Here is a 20,000-nt window from a genome sequence, read left to right as displayed (position 1 = left end):
AATTGATTACGATCCTCTCCCGTTAAATTGTCATAAAATTTCGAAACTGACGATTTTTACGATAACTACTTTCAAATTTCTTTTTTAGAAACTCATTCGTTACTAACGTTCTATTAAAGAATATTATACCTACATAGCACAGCTTCACTTTTATTGAAATTGTCATTAAAATTTTTATAATTATAAACTATTTAAATAACTATTCTTCATCATCTGTCTCTATACTATCATCAACAGTTACTGACGTATACTATCATCAACAGTTACTGACGAAATGTTATGTACTTCTAATAACAAATTATTAGTTAAAATCTTTTTTATTTCAAATTAAAACTTTCGTCTAGGTCAACTTTTGAGAAGGCAAAGTATCTTTTGAATTCTCTTTCCAATGGAGGGTGCTGATCCTCATTTTCAGGTCCAGTTGGGAAAGGCATCTCATCCAAATGCATTCTTAAGATTTCATCAATGTCCATTTCTTGGCTTAGTAGCTCAGCAATAATATCGTTGTTCTTGTTGTCATGGCGATCATGGTAAGCTATTGTTGAAGTGTATTCAACAAAAGTTTTTGTTGAAGTGTGTTCTTCAATAATCTTTTTCACCACTGCATCCCTTTCATTGCTGATCACCAAGTCCCCGTCCTCATATCGTTTCTGGAAGTTTGCCTTTTTTAGAAATGAACCTCTAAATAGGGGGTCAAACAAGTTTCCCATGGCGTACGCTTCTATTTTGATGCTTCCCTCAGGGAATCTCTTGTCAAGTTCCTCTTTGAGAGCAATGCATCATTGCACCATCGGACCATCAGGATCCTCACCAATCTTTGCCTGTTCAATCTTTTGCCTAAGGAAGCTGATGAAGAGTAGCATTTTGTGAATACAAACCTTTTTGTCCGTTGAAAGACTCTCTGACGTCTCCCTGAAACATGACAGGATCATGAGTATTTTTTTCAGAAGGTTGAATTCATCAGCAGTTGGCACATTCTCCCATCCAGGAGTGTTTTGTTTCAACTGTTCCAGTGGTTCCCGCAGCTGTGTGAGTCCAGAGATCATCATCTGATGACTGTTCCAACGGGTAGCAACCGGGGCAGTGATAACCATGTATTTGCCTTATAGAAAAGTATTTATTTCAATTAATTTCGTACTGTTATTTCCCAGTGGGCACATGACGTTGAAACAAAGTTGAAATAACGTTGATCAACGTTGATCAACGTTATTTCAACGTTGTTTCAATGTCGTGTGCCCGCTGGGTTCTTTGTTAAAATAATTAAACTATTTCAATTTGTTTCGTAAGTACTTTAAATCATTTTCTAAGCCTTAACTAACTCACAATGGTTAGCTTCACACTCTGCAAGAAGCTGCAGCTGTGCTAGAGGAGAGTCATGTATCCTGGTTGTCACTTTCGTCCCGGCATCAATAGCAGACTTCAAGACATCAGCCTTTTCAATGGAGTTGCTGAGAATCGTGTTCAATTTGTGATCTGCACATTGGATTGAACCTTCGTTTAGTGATTCCACTTTTAGGGAAAGGGAGAGTGCAGTTTTCATGTTTTATGCCTGGTCAACTACAGCAACTCGACGCTGGACTGAATTTAGGGCTTCGTTACACTCGATTAGTTTATCGAGGTATTCTGCAATATTTTTGCCAGTGTGGCGTATCGAAAAGCGACTGACACCCATAAAACACCCAAACACCAAAACCACGCATAAATATAGGATCGGGATGTCCCTTCATATACAAAGTTACAACAAAATAATTTTGACGTAAATTTCTTCCTATCACAAATAACAAGAGATAAATTTCATTATCAATATCTTAATAAATTCAGTAAACTTAACAATACTAATAAAAAACCAGTAAAAATTAGACTTCAAAAACTCTTTAAAATGAAAACTGATTTGGTATGTGGAGCACTATTTTGTAAACAAATAAAGTGATATAAATAACACTATTTATAAAAAAAACCCATATCGTAATTTACGAATTTTAACGCAAATTATTAACGAAAGTTTCGTAACTGACGTAAAGATACAAATTATTACGATTGAATTTTCAATTAATTCCGTTTGAACGTAAGTTTCGAATCAAATAATTACGCTTATTACGAAAATACAACTAATTTAATCGATTTTCGGAAGATCATTATTTTCCTCGTTCGCGATTAAACTGACGCTATTTCGGTTAATCGAAATCGTAAGTCTCTTCTCTAGTAAAAAGTAACTTAAATTTTGATGCAAACTATTTGTTTAAGTATTAATCTAAGTTACTTTTTAAAGTGCTTACTTTTAAGAGTAATTTACAAAAAGTAAATAATTCTTTAATGTTAACTACTATTACTTGACACACTTGTCCAAAAATGAGAATAATTACTCCGAAAAGCACCGGAAAAACCCTTTGGTGGGAACAATATACACACATTCCTGATATGAAAAATCCAAAAATTGAAATCTCTTATGACCGTCCGAGAAAAAAAATTCAATTTGAAGTTTTCGGCATAGTCAAAAAAGTTTGCAAAATGGTACAATATGTATCTTTGGAATAAAAATCATAAAAATAAGTCAGAAATTGTATGTTGACTGCTTTGAGAATCATAATAAAACAATTTTTGCTTTTCTGAAATTTTTATTCTCAATAAATACAACGTTATTTTTTCTTATGCAATCAAAAATTTCTTCACAGCACTTTCCAAATATTAAATTCAAAAAACAAACAGTACATTCCTTTAATTTTAAATTCAAAATAATGATAATCAGAATTTTAAATTCAAAATAATGATTTTCTTGAAAAATTTCAACAGGTTTTCAAGAGGAGCCAATGCTTTCACAAGTTCTTGCTGTTGAAATTAAGACAATTTTGTAGGTTTCGCAAATATTCTGGATGGTCTATTGGCATCTTGTATCTTTCCCAATGTGTCCTGAAGTTGTGATGCAATGCCTCTGTGGCCTGCTCACTGTACTTGCCAAGAGATTCCTTCCTGTGATCAATGAATTCCTTGACATGAAAGAAGATGGCGTGGACTTTAAGGATTACACTTGCCTTTGGCAAAGAAAGGAAGGAATTTTTGAACTGTGTGATTTTTTCAGCATAGTTACTCTGCAACTGATTTTCAAAACAAGAGGACACAACTGCATCAAACTTTCTGAGTGTATCAATCCATGGAAAAACTTGGAATGCTGAGTCTTCTTCAGCAAGTCTTTGAATAAGATCAACATGTTTCAAAAGTTTTTGGCACTCATTGCCAGCAAACTGGCCTCCTTGAAATGGCTGAAGCTTGATGTGAAGTGCTTTTGGCCATTTATCAGCTTTATCCCAGGTTTCTTTCAGTGTTTTAAACAAATGGTTTACCACACCAAGTAAAAGATGAAGTTCCATGGGTGGGATCTTGTCAAGAACAAAAGTAGAGTCATGCACAAGAGTGGATTATGAACAACATTTTGAAACTGCTTGGCCTTCTTGTGGTTCAGACCTGAATCTTGAAATGAAGCAAAGCACTTTCTTATTGAGCCAAAGTGCGGAGTTTTCCACATTGTGACAAGTTACGGTGATCCGCATCACACCAAGTACATAGATGAGAGCTGGCATGGGATTGAAGCCACATTTTCACCTTTGCACTTTTTTCCTAAAAGAACCCTGCAGGTATTGCATATTCCACTTGGAACTTGTGAGTCAGAAAAGTCAAGTGTGAATGAAACTGATTTCTTGATTTGTTCAATCAAAATTTGTCAATTCTCGAGTACATTTGTTCAAACATAGGAAACAAACTGTTTTCCTACAGTCATCATGTTTTTTTAACAGAATTTGGCATTTTTGCTTTGAAGTTAAAAAAAAGTTGTCATGCAGAATTTAACACTTCGTCAGGTTAGAATTATTTTGTTCTATCTCCCATTTTAAACGTTGAAAGAAAGTTTTTGATTTTTCTCTATAAGTAAAAATTATTTAAAATTTTACTATTACTTTTTTAAGAAATAATAACTTATTCTTTAAATAATTTATATTTAAAGAAACTATTTAGAAAAAAAAATTCAAAAAAAAAATTTATTTTAAAAGTAATCATTACTTAGTGAAATTAACAATTAATTTTCTCCCAACGTTTAAAATTGGAGATAGAACAAAATAATTCTAACCTGACGACTTGACAAAAACTGTTTTTTCCTGGAATTACAAAAACTTGTTTAGAATTAAATATTACTCACTAGGGCTTTGTAATAATAACAAAATGTTTTTAATACAATTTCTGACTTAATTTTATGATTTTTATTCCAAAGATACATATTGTACCGTTTTGCAAACTTTTTGGACAATGTCGAAAACTTCAAATTGATTTTTTTTCTCGGACGGTCATAAAAGATTTCAATTTTTGGATTTTTCATATCAGGAAGGTGTGTATATTGTTCCCACCAATGGGTTTTTCCGGTGCTTTTCGGAGTAATTATTCTCATTTTTGGACAAGTGTGTTGAAAAAAAAAAATAATAATAATAAAAATAACGAATTTTAAATAAGTTTTTAATAAGTTACGCATTTTAAAAATTAATTTTATGTAAGTAAATTTATATGTAATACAATGTTATTTTTTAAAAAATGAATTACTTTAAAATGTAAATATATTTCATAATTTAATCTAAATTATATAAGGTAATTTTTGTTTAAAAGTAACTTTTTTTACATTAAAATAAGTAAAAGTGCCGTCCAAAATTTGGACGATCCATTATCAAATTTATGAAACTGCTTATCCAATCCAAAGACTTTAATAAAATCTTATTATTTTATCTCAGCCAATTCAGTTCATTATAATATTTGTTTTAAAGCTACGACTCACTTAAATCTGTTAATCATTTTAAAAGCTATTAATATCTTTTGTTCAAAGTTAAAAATTGTTAAAAATTTGCAAAAAGATTATTGAGAATAAGAGAGAAGTCAGAAAATTTACAACTCTTTTTTTATTGGTTTCATAAATTTAAGTTACTTCCACTGTTGATAACAAACGACATAGGTAACGAACAGTATCTTTGTTTACCAAAAAGTTGGCTTCGTTCACATAAACTAAAAAACCAGAATACAGATTTATCTTATTCAAGTTTTCCTTTTTATTTTCATCAATAGCAGGTAACAGGAAAGTAGTTTCTTTGCATTAAATCCAAGCAATAGAAAACTAATTTAATCTTTTTAAGAATCTATTTTCTTGTTCTGTTGATTCTTATTAACAATCCCGCGTTCGATAAAGTCTGTGACATCTATTGCACAGAAAGAAATTTTACTGTTACGCAGTGCTTTAGAAATATAGTTCGAGAAACTTATTTCACTTTTAATTTATGTTTTGTGCCGTAAGGAAGAAGGAAAAATTAAAGCAAAATGTAAGTTTTTATTTAAAATTATCTAAATTCTAAATTTCAAATACATTTTTATCTCTTAAAATAATAAAATAAAATAATAAAAACAAGTTTTTCATGGAAACTTGCCTTAAACATTATCGTCCGTAAAACTGGGCAATTGAACTAAATTATGTTTCTGAGTACACTTTTGGGTGGTTTGTTGTGTAATTGTACTATATAATAATTATAATACATTTATTAATATATCGAATATTTCAAACCAAAGTCCATTTGCAATATAAAGTGTCTATGTAAAGTCTGCAATGTAAAGTCGATCTAACCCATTAAAGTTATTAATCAATTTAGACTATTTCGATTTAGCTTGGTCTATAGTTGTTTGAATAAATACGAGTTGAAATAGCACTTATGTTATTTTAAATTGTATTTTCATTTGCTTTTTAATTCTATTTAATACATTTGATTTGTTTATTTGAAATGAAGATGAAATTGAATATGCTAAATTGAAGTCCAACAATGATGTTTAATATACTTATGTTAATTCTTGCTAATATCTTAATTTCATTCTAGCGGATAACCAAATGAAAGGGTCAAATATAGATTAAATGTCAATTTATTTGCAGATTCTATCAAAGGGGATCTTTACAACTTCAAATAAGCTTGTAAAGCTCTAAAACTCTTAAAGAACGCGACATGATTTCACTTTCCTAAAATAGTAACGTCTCAAAGTATAAATTCTATTTTTCTACGAACTTTGAATGCGTTGAAATATAGAATTTATGCGTTGATGCGTTGTTTATCTTTCAGTCTTTCAGTCTTAGACAAATAATCGGATCACCACGTCTTTTAGGATACTTTAAAATGCTGCTGAAATTGAGTTTCAATCGATTAAATTAAAAATATTAAAGCTAATATCTATTATTTCTAAAAGTTCTAAAAACTAAGCGTGTAATACCCCGGTTTCTTTATTCTTACGTTAGGAAATCGCAACCACTCCATTTAAATTCCATGCTGAGAAGATTAGCATTATTTTAAAAAGATTAGCATTATTATAAATAATAATAATAATAATAATAATAATAATAATAATAATAATAATAATAATAATAATAATAATAATAATAATAATAATAATAATAATAATAATAATAATAATAATAATAATAATAATAATAATAATAATAATAATAATAATAATAATAATAATAATAATAATAATAATAATAATAATAATAATAATAATAATAATAATAATAATAATAATAATAATAATAATAATAATAATAATAATAATAATAATAATAATAATAACAATAATAATAATAATAATAATAATAATAATAATAATAATAATAATAATAATAATAATAATAATAATAATAATAATAATAATAATAAAAATAATAATAATAAAAATAATAATAATAATAATAATAATAATAATAAAAGAATAATAATACTTCTGTTGAAGTATTATTATTCTTTTTTATTATTATTATGCCAAATACTTTTAGCATGGCATTTACCATGTCGGTTAAACGCCATTATCTAGTGGCTGCAGAATGTTTAAAGAATGAGTTGGTAAAAATTAACATTAAAAATTAACAAGATATTGTTTTGGATGTAAATAAGTACTACCTGTTTGGTAATATGCGTCACATGTCCATCTACGGCTATAGTTGGATAACTATAATAAGATTTATTTAATTTTATAGTTAATTGATTAAAGTAAAGATTAAACTAATTACCTGAAATTTTTTTAAATGGCGGGAACAAACACGCCAGTGAGCCGTTTCATAAAATGGTTATCCCTCCGGATGGAGAGATGGCGTAATAACAGAATTTTTTTGATTTAAAAACAATGTATGGAACAAGACAATTACCAGCAGCATTGATACAGTTTCCAATTGTACAATGGATTTTTTCATTGAGACACAGAGAAGCCAATTTCATCAAAGTTCCACAAATTACATGAAATGTTTTCGTTAATGCCTGCTTCGTTGAATTTTCTTTGGAGTGTGCTTTGCAACTATTTCTTGTGTGCAAGAAGCAACTCTGAGTGATGAAATATTGCCAATGGCTCTGATGAAGAACTTATGACTCCAACGGTTTATGAAAAACTTACACCAATCTCTCCCTGATATACCATTAGGAAACAAATGAGATTGAGCTTGATGTTGCAAATAGTCGATAACTAGTGTGATGACGTCATTGTAAGTTATACCAAAGCCCCAATCAGGTAATTTGATGAGTATATTTACCAGAATCAATTCAAATTGTTGCGACAATCTTGTATTTGAACCAATCCAAATTGTTTCACCTATGCCGTGTACCCGCCTGTGAAGAGTTGCCACTGGTATGATGATTAAGCAGTTTTTTGAAGTGAATATTCACCGCTTTTTACTTTGGCTTCTACAAACTCAACTTACTCTTCGGTGTATAGTTTTTCTTTTTTCTTTGAGAGCAAGTTTTTTCGAGGTATATTTAATATCATAATAGATTTAATAATGATCGATTTAAAATTTACTCAAAAGCTTTATAGAGTCACTTGAGAATTAATTAGTTAATAAAAGCCATATATAACAAGTGAGCAACTAGCGTATATTATTCAACCCCACAATTCTCCGTTTCCATTTTTAAATCAATTTTTTTCCCTAAATAGCAAATTTAATTAAAAAAAAAAAGATTCTTGACCAGCGTAAAAAGTCTTATCGTTATACTTATCAAGTGTTTTTCAAATATATATATATATATATATATATATATATATATATATATATACTAGGGTCAATCAAAAAGTTCATTTAATCAATTTTTTTTATAACAAAGAATAAGCATAGAACAATTAAATTAAGAGTGGATCATAAGTAGGCACTGTGCTTCAAAATAATCTCATTTAAATCTGTTTTCAGTTTTTCCAGTTGCCGTTGCATATGATCATGTAAATGTGTCCTTAAGTTTGTCTCCATGGCTTCTTGAACCTCTTCCTTTGTCTGAAAATCCAAATCCTTGCGATTAAATTCAAATGAAGAGAAAGCATATCTGTCCAACAAGTTAAAGTCGGGGCTATATGGAGGTTGAATGACACGGGTGACTTTTTTCTTAGCAAGCAAGTCTCTGACTGCAGCAGACACATGTGGCCTGGCATTATCGTGCTGAAGGAGCATTGTGTTCCATGTTACTCTTTTCATGCCTTTGTTGACAAAATTAGAATGCATATTTAATAGGAAAAGCATGTACACTTCTGAATTGACCAATTGTCCATTTGGAAGTACCTCAACATAGGCCTTGCCATCGAATGAGACAGGGAAAATTGCCATACTTTTTGCATCAAATTATGATCTCCTGATACGTTTCGGAGCTTCTTCACCAATTGAAATCCAAGTGCAATTACTGCGTTTGCACCCGATCGATCTGTGGTAAATCCACTTCTCATCCACAACAATTAGACGTCGTTCAACATTCAATTCATCTCGTAGGATGGTCAGAAATTTAATGCGCAAATTCAACCCAATTTTGTTGATTTGCTTGGGTGAGGCCATATGGAATCCATTGTGAACAAACTAATCTTTTCATCAATTTTTCGGTGATTATTGAATAAACTGAACCAAAAGAAATGTTTACGACATCACAAATTTGCTCTATTGTTAAAAATTTGTCTTCATCAAGCAGTTGTTGAATGATCTCAATGTTGTCTATAGTTGTTGAGGTACTGGGTCTACCTGACCTCAATTCATCTGAAAACTGACTATAATCACTTATGTTTGATGTAGAATACTTTTGATAGTACTTGTACACTGTTTGAATGGAAGTTGCATCCTCACCCCAGGCAGTAGTTATGAATTTGTGAGCATCAGATGGAGACTTCTGATTACGACGACAAGTCTCAATTAACAATCTAATACCAACTTTGTCAATTGGCATTATAGCTTTAATTACTTAAATGATCTAAATTTAAAAATATCTATTTTTTTAAGTATATATGTACATAAGTTAATGTTAAGAATATCTATAAAAAATTTTATTGGCAAGAATATTAAAACACGAATTATACGAACTTTTTGATTTTACTAATATATATATATATATATATATATATATATATATATATATATATATATATATATATATATATATATATATATCATTACGCATTCGAAAACTTAACAATTTATAAATAAAAAAAAAAAAATTTAATTAACATTTGACATAAATCTATTCAGAAAGAAATTGCAAAAAGTTAATTCAATAATTAAGAGTAAAATAAAAAACATCGTCAAAACTATTTCATTTCATTTATTTCATTCTTACCCTGTGTTACGCATTAGATTTCGCTTTTATCGGGGAACTACCTCATAACAAAAAAGCAGGAGGAGGGTGGTTTTCCCCTACTTCCCTTTTCTCATATTTAAAAACTAATTTTTTTTTTTTCCTTTTTTAAATAGCTATCTTATTTTAAAATCGTCGTTTTACTGAATTATTCAGGTTTATGGAATTGGATTAAAGGGTTATGGAAAAAATGAATAAATAATGATAACAGCAATGAAAAAATGAACGAGAACAGTACCTCGTGTGATGCTAAAATATAGAAACGTTATTAGAAAGTTTTTGAAAAAATTTTCAATATGGAAGTTACAATGAAAAATATTGAAAAACTAATAACCAACAAACTGGAAGAACAAAAAAAAGGTATTCTTAGTGAAACTATCAACCTTTTAAAAAAACAGGAAAAGATATTTAGCGATATCATAAGTGCAAATCTAAAAATATTAACAGATCGGCTTGACAAACTTGAAAACGAATTTAATAAAAGCAAATCGAATGTTAAAATAATTGAAAAAGACATCAACGATATAAAGGAAAGCATCAACTTTCAGGAAGAAAATTTCTTAAAAAAATTATCGGAAACAAACAGTCTGATGGCTAGCGAAATTAACAATTTAAAAAAAAAAAATATTGACCTTGAAAATCGTTCACGCCGTAATAACCTAAGGATTGATGGCTTATCTGAGCTGCCCATGGAATCTTGGAATGACTGTACAAAGAAAGTTAAAGATCTATTTAGAAATAAACTGGAAATCTCTGAAGACGTAATAATTGAAAGAGCTCACCGCATTGGAAAAATAAATGAAGATAACTCTCCAAGAACTATAATAATTAAACTACTAGACTTCCAAAATAAAAATAAAATCTTAACGCTATCAAAAAAACTCAAAGGAACCGGAATATTCATTAATGAAGACTACGCGAACGAAACGATGGAAATAAGAAAAAAGCTATGGGAAGATGTTAAAAGATTCCGAAAGGAAGGTAAATTTGCTATAATCAAATATGATAAAATATTCGTCAGAGATTTTCGTAAATAACTTTAATTTTAAAAAAGTACTTAATCGAGATATGTGAAATAGTTCTGTACATTTTTTATTATGCTAGCACGTTTTGATTTATCGCACTTTACGCTATGACTGACGCAAACATAAACAAAACAATAGATTTTGAAACGCTGCGTTTCAATGCCTTCGAAACTGCTAATAATATTTTACTAAACGATTTTTACGACTCTGATGCGCAAATTTTTCACAGAAATAATTTTGATTCGAAATATTTTGAAACTGAAACTTTTAAAATTGAACTCGAAACTTTAAAAAATAATTTTACTGCAATACACATAAATATAAGAAGTATAAATAAAAATTTTGATAAACTAAAACACTTTCTAATAGATTGCAATTACTCATTTAGTATGATTTGCATAACCGAAACGTGGTGTTCTGATGAATTACTTCAAACGAACACAAATTTTCAAATTCCAAATTATAAACTAATATCTTTTGAAAGAAAAACAAATAAAAGGGGAGGAGGGATCGCAACGTATATCCGAAATAATCAAGTGTTTAAAGTAAGACAAGACCTCTCTATCTCTGATACTGATAGTGAAGTCTTTACTATTGAGATAACGGGTAATAAATCAAAAAGTATTATAATTTCCACTTGCTATAGACCTCCGGAAGGTGATATAAATAAATTTACAAATTTTTTTAATGAAATCTTTCTCAAAATAAATGATAAGGGAAAAAATATTTTCTTTATAGGGGATTTAAATATTAACAGTTTAAACTACAAAGAAAACGCTGATACTAAACTCTTTTTTGATAATCTGTTTCAATTGTGTATCCTCCCAATCATCAACAAACCTACCCGAGTAACCCCAACCTCCGTTTCTGCTATAGACAATATATTAACAAATACATTTCTAGAAACCTCTTTAAAAGCAGGAATTATCAAAACCGATATATCAGATCATTTTCCTATTTATTTTTCATTATCTCAAGATCTAAAAACCTTTAACAATACCAAAACCAAAATTTATAAAAGAAAAATCAATCAAATCTCTATCAAAAATTTTAAAGACTCGCTATCTATAGTAAATTGGGATGGAGTATATCAAGAATGTAACCTTGGACACACAAACTCCGCATACAATTTGTTTATTAATATTTTTCTAGACCACTACAATAAACATTTCCCTGTTGAAGAGAAAGAAATAAAGTTAAAACATTTAAACTGCCCATGGATAACTAACGGGATTAGAAAATCATCAAAAACAAAACAAAAATTATATATCAAGTTTTTAAAAAACAGAAATGAAACTAACTTAACTACATACAAGGAATACAAAAATCTGTTTGAAAAAATTAGAAAGAATTCTAAAAAAATATATTATTCAAAACAACTACAAAAAAGCAAAGGTGATATTAAAAAAACCTGGAACATATTGAAAGAAATAATAGGTAAAAACCATACAAAATCAAATGATTTACCTGATAAAATTATCGTTAATGAAACTGAATATATCGACAAAAATTCTATCGCTGAAAACTTTAATAGCTTTTTTGCAAACATAGGCCCTAACATGGCTTCAAATATTCAATGCCCTGATATCTCCTTCGAAACCTATATCACAAACCAACATCTCTGTTTAAATATTTTCTCTGGACTAAACCATGAAGAACTAGAAATTGCAAAAAACTCACTTAAGACGTATAAGGCTCCTGGGATAGACGACATTTGTAGCTATATAGTTGTAAATGTGTTTTCAGTGATAAAACAACCAATATATGAAATATTTAAATCTTCAATTATTACAGGATCTGTACCGAATAAATTAAAAATAGCTAAGGTAATACCAATATTAAAAACCGGAGATTCATTTACACTAAATAACTACAGACCAATCTCAGTTCTACCTGTATTTTCAAAACTTTTGGAGAGAGTAATATACAATAAACTGTATAAATATCTAACAAATAACAAAATCCTAAATGAAAAACAGTTTGGCTTCCAAAAGCAACATTCAACCGAACACGCAATTCTAGATCTTATTAATAATATAAATAACTCCTTTGAAAACAAAAAATACGTCCTTGGAGTCTTTGTTGATTTATCTAAGGCGTTTGACACAGTAGATCACGCTATTTTAATTAGGAAAATGGAAAAATATGGGATAAAAGGTGTTGCACTAAACTGGTTCAAAAATTTTTTACTAGACAGAAAACAATGCGTTATTGCTCATAAAAAAAAAGCTTCAAAATTACTCAAAATAAAATACGGTGTCCCCCAAGGTTCCATTCTTGCACCTCTTTTGTTTTTAATATACATAAACGATCTTCCTAAAGCCTCGAGTAAATTGGATGTCATAATGTTCGCAGACGACACTAATTTATTTTATGCATCCTCATCTATTACAGAACTTTATGAAACTACAAATACTGAACTTGAAAAAATAAACAGTTGGTTAAAATCTAACAAATTATCGCTAAACACAGAAAAAACCAAATACATTCTTTTTCATCCTAACTTTATAAAAATACCTTCCGATTTACCTTCGTTAAATATAGATAATAAAGAAATAGAGAGAACCCGAGCAACTAAATTTCTAGGGATACTTATTGATGAGAACATCTCTTGGAAATCACATATAGATATTTTAAATACTAAAATATCAAAAAACATTGGTATCCTTTACAAAGCAAGTTCTATACTGTCTCCTGATAATTTAAAGTTCTTATACTTCTCGTTCATACAAAGCTACTACATATACGCTAATGTTGCATGGGCGAGTACACATAGATCCAAACTAACCACACTATATCGAAAACAAAAACATGCTGCAAGAATAGTTTTTAATAAGGATAGACTCTCGCATGCTGAGCCACTATTAAAAAATTTGAAAGCATTAAATGTATATCAAATCAATATATTCCAAAATTTGTTATTTATGCTCAAATATAAACTTGGACTTGTTCCTTCTCACTTTTCAAAGAATTTCTTTCAAAATAGCAACAATAGATACCATACCAGAGGAACGGGAAACTTCAAAGTACCTTTCCGAAAAACTACTCTCTCGCGCTTTTCTATTTCGTACCGTGGTCCTTGTCTATATAACAAATTAGTATCCAAAAATACCCAACTGGAAAAATCGAATAACTTAAATACTCTGAAAACATTATTAAAAGATCTTATTTTAAACACTAACAACTTTATGAACTTTTATTAAGCCTAAAACATTCAAAACTATATATAAAACTAACTTTGTTCCGAAACCAATATCAACTCTAATAACTCTAAAAACTGTAAATAACTCAAAAACAAACAACAACAACAACAGTAATAAATTATATTATTTATCAACACTAATAAATAAATAAATTTTTATTTATCAACACTATATATTAAAAAACGACTTTATATTACCTATTTAGCAAATCGTGTACCTACTTGTATTTATGTGTATTGTAATAAAATTAAAAAATTAAAAAAAAAAAAAAAAAAAAAAAAAAAAAATTTTTTTTTTTTTTTTTCTTTTTTTTTTTTTTTGTTTTGTCTGCATTCTTTGTTTTTTGCATTTTTACTTTCATTCTGTCGAAACTGATGACATGATTTTTTAAATATAAATTTATTTTAAATTGAAGTATCCAAAATATTAATAACGCAAAGCGGTTTCTTGATGACAAGACCATCGGTCTTCTGCAAGTTTCCCGCGTTCTTTGAAGTAATCTAACACTTTACAGTTTTATTTCATATAATATTTGTTATAACGTAATCTTGTGATTTTTAACTATACTTAAACTGTAAAGATTGTATTATATATTACGAGTTTATAAAGATTAAAGAACAAAAAAATAAAAAAAAAAAAAAAAAAAAAGAAAGCTGATAAATGCATTTACAAAGAGTAGGTACAAACGGCGGGGCGGGGCGGATCAGCGGAGCGGATCATTCAAGTGACACGGCACTTTTAATAGTTAAATTTCTGCTAACGAATTCAACCTGAACAAACATGTTGCTAAATTTTTTTATGATGACTTTTTAGTAAATGGCTGTGCCTGTTTTGATAGGTAGCATAAAGCACCTTAAAATAGAGGTTATTGCAAATCTTATCGCCAAGAGCAATAATGAAGATAGAACAACTACACTCAACAATCCTAAGGCAGGCGAAGTTTATGTCATACAAGTGAATCATGAAAAAGGTTAGGCAGCAATATTTCAGTGCACTTGTATAGTATTTGTATTTTTAAAATATATTTGTATACTAAAATAGTATAATGTAGTAAATAGCATAGTTTTTGGATTATACTAGTAAAAATCAATTACGAAGAAGTTATACCTGTAAAAAGTTATACCTGTATACCTGTAATAAAAAAGAAGTTATACCTGTAATCTACAATGTAGACTGTAGCCTACATGTAGTCTACAAGACTGTATATAGCTTTGTTTCTTTTAATATGTTTAAAGTAAAATCTAACATTACTTAGGCATAGTTTATCCTTTACTTAAGGCTATGCTATAGTAAAGCAAGATATCTTATTAATAAATATGTAAGGACTTCTAAATGTCATTTAATATTATATTGAATATTTTCAAGATGTCATTTAATATGCAACATTTTTTTGAAGCTAAAAATTGTCTTTCCTATTATAATTTATTTGAAGATTTATTTATTATTGTAAAATGGCTCCATAACAAACTTACATGCTTGTGTCTATTTTATATTATGTCAGTGTAAGACATGCTATAGAAAATAATCTGCAGGTTTTTAAATGACCTTTTTTATACATGCTGTTTAAAAGTATCTGTGTTATGATTTTAAAATATGAGCACCAATGTGCTTTCATTGTACTTGCCTAAAAACAATCATAAATTATAACAATATAGTAACTGCTATATTATTAAAAATATTATAATTTAGTAGTAGTATATAAAATGTGTATTATTATTATAATTATAATTATAGTTTATTAGTAGTATATATAATTTAGTAGTAGTATATAAAATATGATTTAGTAGTAGTATATAAAGTGAGTATCTAATTCACTCGCTGTTAACACATAGCTATGTGTTAACAGCGAGTGAATTAGAAACTCACTTTGACAACTCACTTTTGATAATATAGGTATATATTAATAAAAAGAATAAAAAATTTAAACAAAAACTTCTTAGAAGACTTAAGACCAAAAGTAATTTTTGTTTAAATTTTTTATACTTTTTATTAGTATTAAAAATTTTTATTACTATTAAAACTCATTAAGTTAATTTTTTTAATGCTAAATATTTGTCTAATTTGTTCTTGAAACTGTTTACATTTGTTGGCAATGTTGGGGTGTTAGCCAGGAATATATTTTATGATAAACAGAAATATATCTATAATCCCGGTTCGAAGCCCTCATGTAACCCAAACTTCTAGCCCTAAAATGGGTGAGACATATTTTCAAAGTTATAACTTTTCAAAACTTTTTTATAAAATTAAACTTATAATTTTGCAATCAAAATGAAATTATAATATTTTTTCTTTTTTTGATAGAGAATTATCTCTAACGCAGATAAGACTAAATTTTTTTTGGGGAATCCTTATCGCAAAAATCTAGATCTTCCTATATTTATGAACAGTAATGTACTGAATGAGTCATCTACCCTTTGACTTCTAGGATCAAATCTTACTTCTGATCTTAACCATCTGCTAAGGTTGTATCTCTTTACCATGCTTGCTACTTTATTACTCCTGATTCTATTCTTTATCTCTGTAAATCTCTATTAGTTATAGTACCAAAAAAACATAGAACTTACATCAATGAGGACCTCAAAGGTATTATTAATTAGTATGATTAGTCAACAAAAAGTTCAATAACATTGTTGGTTTAACAATAAACGCAGATTAATTACTACCTAGGTAGCAATAAATTTATGTTTATTGCTGATAATAAAGTTAGATTAAGATATTAGTTAACTTTATTATCAATCTTAATTAATATATTGTCAATATCATTATTCAATTTATTTTAGATATTATTACATATATGTTCAACATAAATATTATTTATTAATATGTTATCGTTCTAACTATATTATCAATCTAAATTTATTACTGTATCAATCTTAATCATTCCACTAATACATCAAACTTTGCCATGTTTAAATTGACTATTTGCTTGCTTAATCGTTTATCTTAAAATAAATAAGTTTTATGACAAATGCCCTGATGTTACTATGTAGCTTAACATGAGTGCAGTTTTTGCCCTCATGCTATGCACATTTTGTGACATAAGGGCAGATTCGTAAGATGAGAACATTCTGTGTAACTTAATATTGTTACGCAGGCAAAATTTGTAGCGCCAGAGCTAGGCAAATCGTAAAATGAGGCCAACTAAGATTACTACTACTACTATACTACTACTACTATACTACTACTACTACTACTACTACTACTACCACTACCACTACCACTACCACTACTACTACTAAAAAAAAAAAAAGAGGTGTTGAATTTTGGAAACTTTAAACCCATTGGGAATTCTACAGTATACTCGGTGCCATTTGGCTAATGATTAGGCTAGCTAACACCCTGAATATGTTCCATAAATTTTCTGTTTTGTTTATAAGGAATTTGTACCTTGGTATAAACTTGGTTTGTTCTCAGCTGTATTTTTTATTATTACCTCTGCATGTTTTGAACTTTGTTTGCTTATATTTTTGCTCTTTTTACTCATTAATTTTGGTTGTCCTGATTACTGTCACTTAATTTATATGATGTGAAATTGTTCTCCATGTATAAAGCAATTTCAATAATTCCAGCAATTTCCACCTTTTTGCCTGCCATATCTATTTTTATTTTATACTGTGGAACCTACTAACTATACAATTGATGAGTTGTTAAATCATGCTCTTTTTAGTTCACACAAAAGTTTAAATTCTCCTTATTTGTTACCAAGTGATGTTGCATGTAAATATTGTGGTTGTTTATTGTATATGCAATGTATATGTGTGTGTATATGTAAATATATATTATTATTATTATTATTATTTTTTAGACGATTGGCGGGCAGATGGGTATAGGTGGAAGCAAAATGGTTCCAGTAAAATTCCTCGGGCTTTGCCACTTTACACAAAGATCCATTTTGCCACAGTTATACCAACAGGAATTTCAAATGATTTCCAGAAGTTTGTGTACTGTGACCTAAGTCGGACAAATCTTGTTGTTATCCATTACATCAGTAACCACAACCTTGCAGTTTTAGTTCCTCATGGTAAATATATCTTGCATTTTGATAATGGTTTTTGTTTTTCTTTTAAAAGTTTTACGTAAGTTTACTACTAAATAAAACCTACTTTAAATAAAATCTTTTAATAATATATTTAATTAAAATTCATGTTGTGTAGTCCCCTCTCTTTTTCATTCCAAACTTTGCTTTGAGTTTTTTTTACACTGTCAAGTAACATTTTGTTTTTAAGCAATAAACATTCACTCTGGCCGATGACAACAGTAGGCGGATTACCTGATATAAATCGGCGGATCACGTTTTTTTTTGTAGAACAATCATTAAACTTTACAGAGTTTCACCAACTCTTCACATAAATAAGTGATAAAGCGTTAGAAGAAAAGTTAAATACAACTGAGAAAAGATGTAAACGCGAAGACTCGTAAATGATAAAGCGATAATAAGAAAAGTTAAAAACAACAATCAGAAAAGACACATACAAGATGACTCGTCCACTCTTCACATCAATAAATGATAAAGCAAAAAGAATTAAGTTAAAAAACAACAACCGAGAAAAGACGTAAACATGAAGACTCATCAACCTGCCATATAAATAAATGAAAAGATATCGCAACTGGAAAACAAGCAAAAACTATAAAAGCTCAAAAAAAAGAAAGAATCTAGGAAGTTGGAGTTTTTGTTAGAAGAAGAGATTTAAAGAGGATTTTAAGAGAAAAGAATTTTTAAGAGATTTAAAGAGGATTTTTAAAAAGAAAAAGAATTTTGTGATAAGAAGAGTATTTTGATGAATAAGCAGTTTAATAAGCAGTTGAATAAAAGAATTTCAAGTAAGATTTTGTTTTTAAGCAATAAACATTCACTCTGGCCGATGACAACAGTAGGCGGATCACCTGATATAAATCGGCGGATCACGTTTTTTTTTTGTAGAACAATCATTAAACTTTACAGAATTTCATTTAAACAATCAAAATATTAGGCGAATCACTTAATATAAATTGGCGGATCACTTTGTTTTTTGGTAGAACTATCATTAAAGCTTACAGAGTTAGACTTAAGCAATCAAAATATTAGGCGTATCACTTCATAAAGTTTGGCGGATCTCTTGATATAATTTGGCGGATCACCTTGTCTTTTTGTAAAACAATCGTTAAAATTGAAGGAGTTTGATTCAAATAATCAAAATATTAGGCGGATCACTTGATATAAGTTGGCGGATCACCTTGTTTTTTTGTAAAACAATCGTTAAAATTGAAGGAGTTTGATTCAAATAATCAAAATATTAGGCGGATCACTTGATATAAGTTGGCGGATCACCTTGTTTTTTTGTAAAACAATCATTAAAATTGAAGGAGTTTGATTCAAATAATCAAAATATTAGGCGGATCACTTGATATAAATTGGCGGATCACTTGATATAAGTTGGCGGATCACCTTGTTTTTTTGTAAAACAATCGTTAAAATTGAAGGAGTTTGATTCAAACAATTATAATATTAGGCGGATCACTTGATATAAATTGGCGGATCACTTGATACAAATTGGCGGATCACGTTGTTTTTTGAGTTCATAAAATTTATAAAGTATTATAAACTTATATACTTTTTTTTGTCGTTTAATAAAATTGTAATATACAAATTCCTTCTAAATATTATATCGTTAGTGAATTTAAGCTATATCTGAATCGTTTTTTTAATGAAATATAACTCGCTTTAGTAACGTTTAAATGATCCGCCCCGCCGTTTGTACCGTTTAAATGATCCGCCCCGCTGATCCGCTCCGCCCCGCCGTTTGTACCTACTCGTTACCGAAACATTACTAACAGTCTAAAAGCTGGTTATCAACGTAGACGATTTTAAAAAACGTGATAAGTAATGAAAAATTGGTCGCTAAGTAAAAATTCATTCTGTAACGAAGGTCCGTAGCCATTTTGAAAGTTCTAAAATTTTCATAATCCAACTGCGCTTGCGCACAATAACCTGTCGCTTATTAACAGAGTTTGAACGACCGTGGACAACGTTAAGAAGTCTTAAGTAAGGCAACTTTAAGACGTTTTAAATAAGACGACTTACTGTGTTTCATTTGAGACCAGTTAAAGACATCTTTAAGACCAATTTCAAGACGTCTTCAATT

The 20,000-nt window shown here is 29.0% G+C and overlaps 3 protein-coding genes across 3 annotated transcripts; all 3 read left to right on the top strand.

Moving 5' to 3' along the window:
* The first annotated feature begins 5,218 nt into the window (after positions 1-5,218).
* LOC149875926 (uncharacterized) lies at positions 5,219-10,823 on the top strand. The gene is made up of 2 exons (XM_090076025.1): positions 5,219-5,345; positions 9,807-10,823. The coding sequence occupies exon 2, from the start codon at positions 9,947-9,949 to the stop codon at positions 10,685-10,687; it is 741 nt and encodes a 246-aa protein (XP_089932151.1). The 5' UTR covers positions 5,219-5,345; positions 9,807-9,946; the 3' UTR covers positions 10,688-10,823.
* LOC149875925 (uncharacterized) lies at positions 10,510-14,065 on the top strand. The gene is made up of 2 exons (XM_090076024.1): positions 10,510-10,631; positions 10,755-14,065. Exon 2 carries the CDS (start codon positions 10,783-10,785, stop codon positions 13,876-13,878), a length of 3,096 nt encoding a protein of 1,031 aa, XP_089932150.1. The 5' UTR covers positions 10,510-10,631; positions 10,755-10,782; the 3' UTR covers positions 13,879-14,065.
* A 502-nt stretch (positions 14,066-14,567) lies between these two features.
* Positions 14,568-18,632, top strand: LOC149875924 (uncharacterized). The gene is made up of 3 exons (XM_090076023.1): positions 14,568-14,848; positions 17,684-17,899; positions 18,105-18,632. Exons 1-3 carry the CDS (start codon positions 14,695-14,697, stop codon positions 18,128-18,130), a joined length of 396 nt encoding a protein of 131 aa, XP_089932149.1. The 5' UTR covers positions 14,568-14,694; the 3' UTR covers positions 18,131-18,632.
* The last annotated feature ends 1,368 nt before the right edge of the window (positions 18,633-20,000 follow it).

Source organism: Hydra viridissima, unplaced genomic scaffold (genome assembly GCF_058129835.1).
Source record: "Hydra viridissima isolate aposymbiotic clone 2 unplaced genomic scaffold, HvirCarnegie_v1 scaffold_102, whole genome shotgun sequence".
NCBI lineage: Eukaryota > Metazoa > Cnidaria > Hydrozoa > Anthoathecata > Hydridae > Hydra > Hydra viridissima.
The sequence above is the reverse complement of the archived record's forward strand: the minus strand, read 5'-3'. Positions and strand labels throughout refer to the sequence as shown.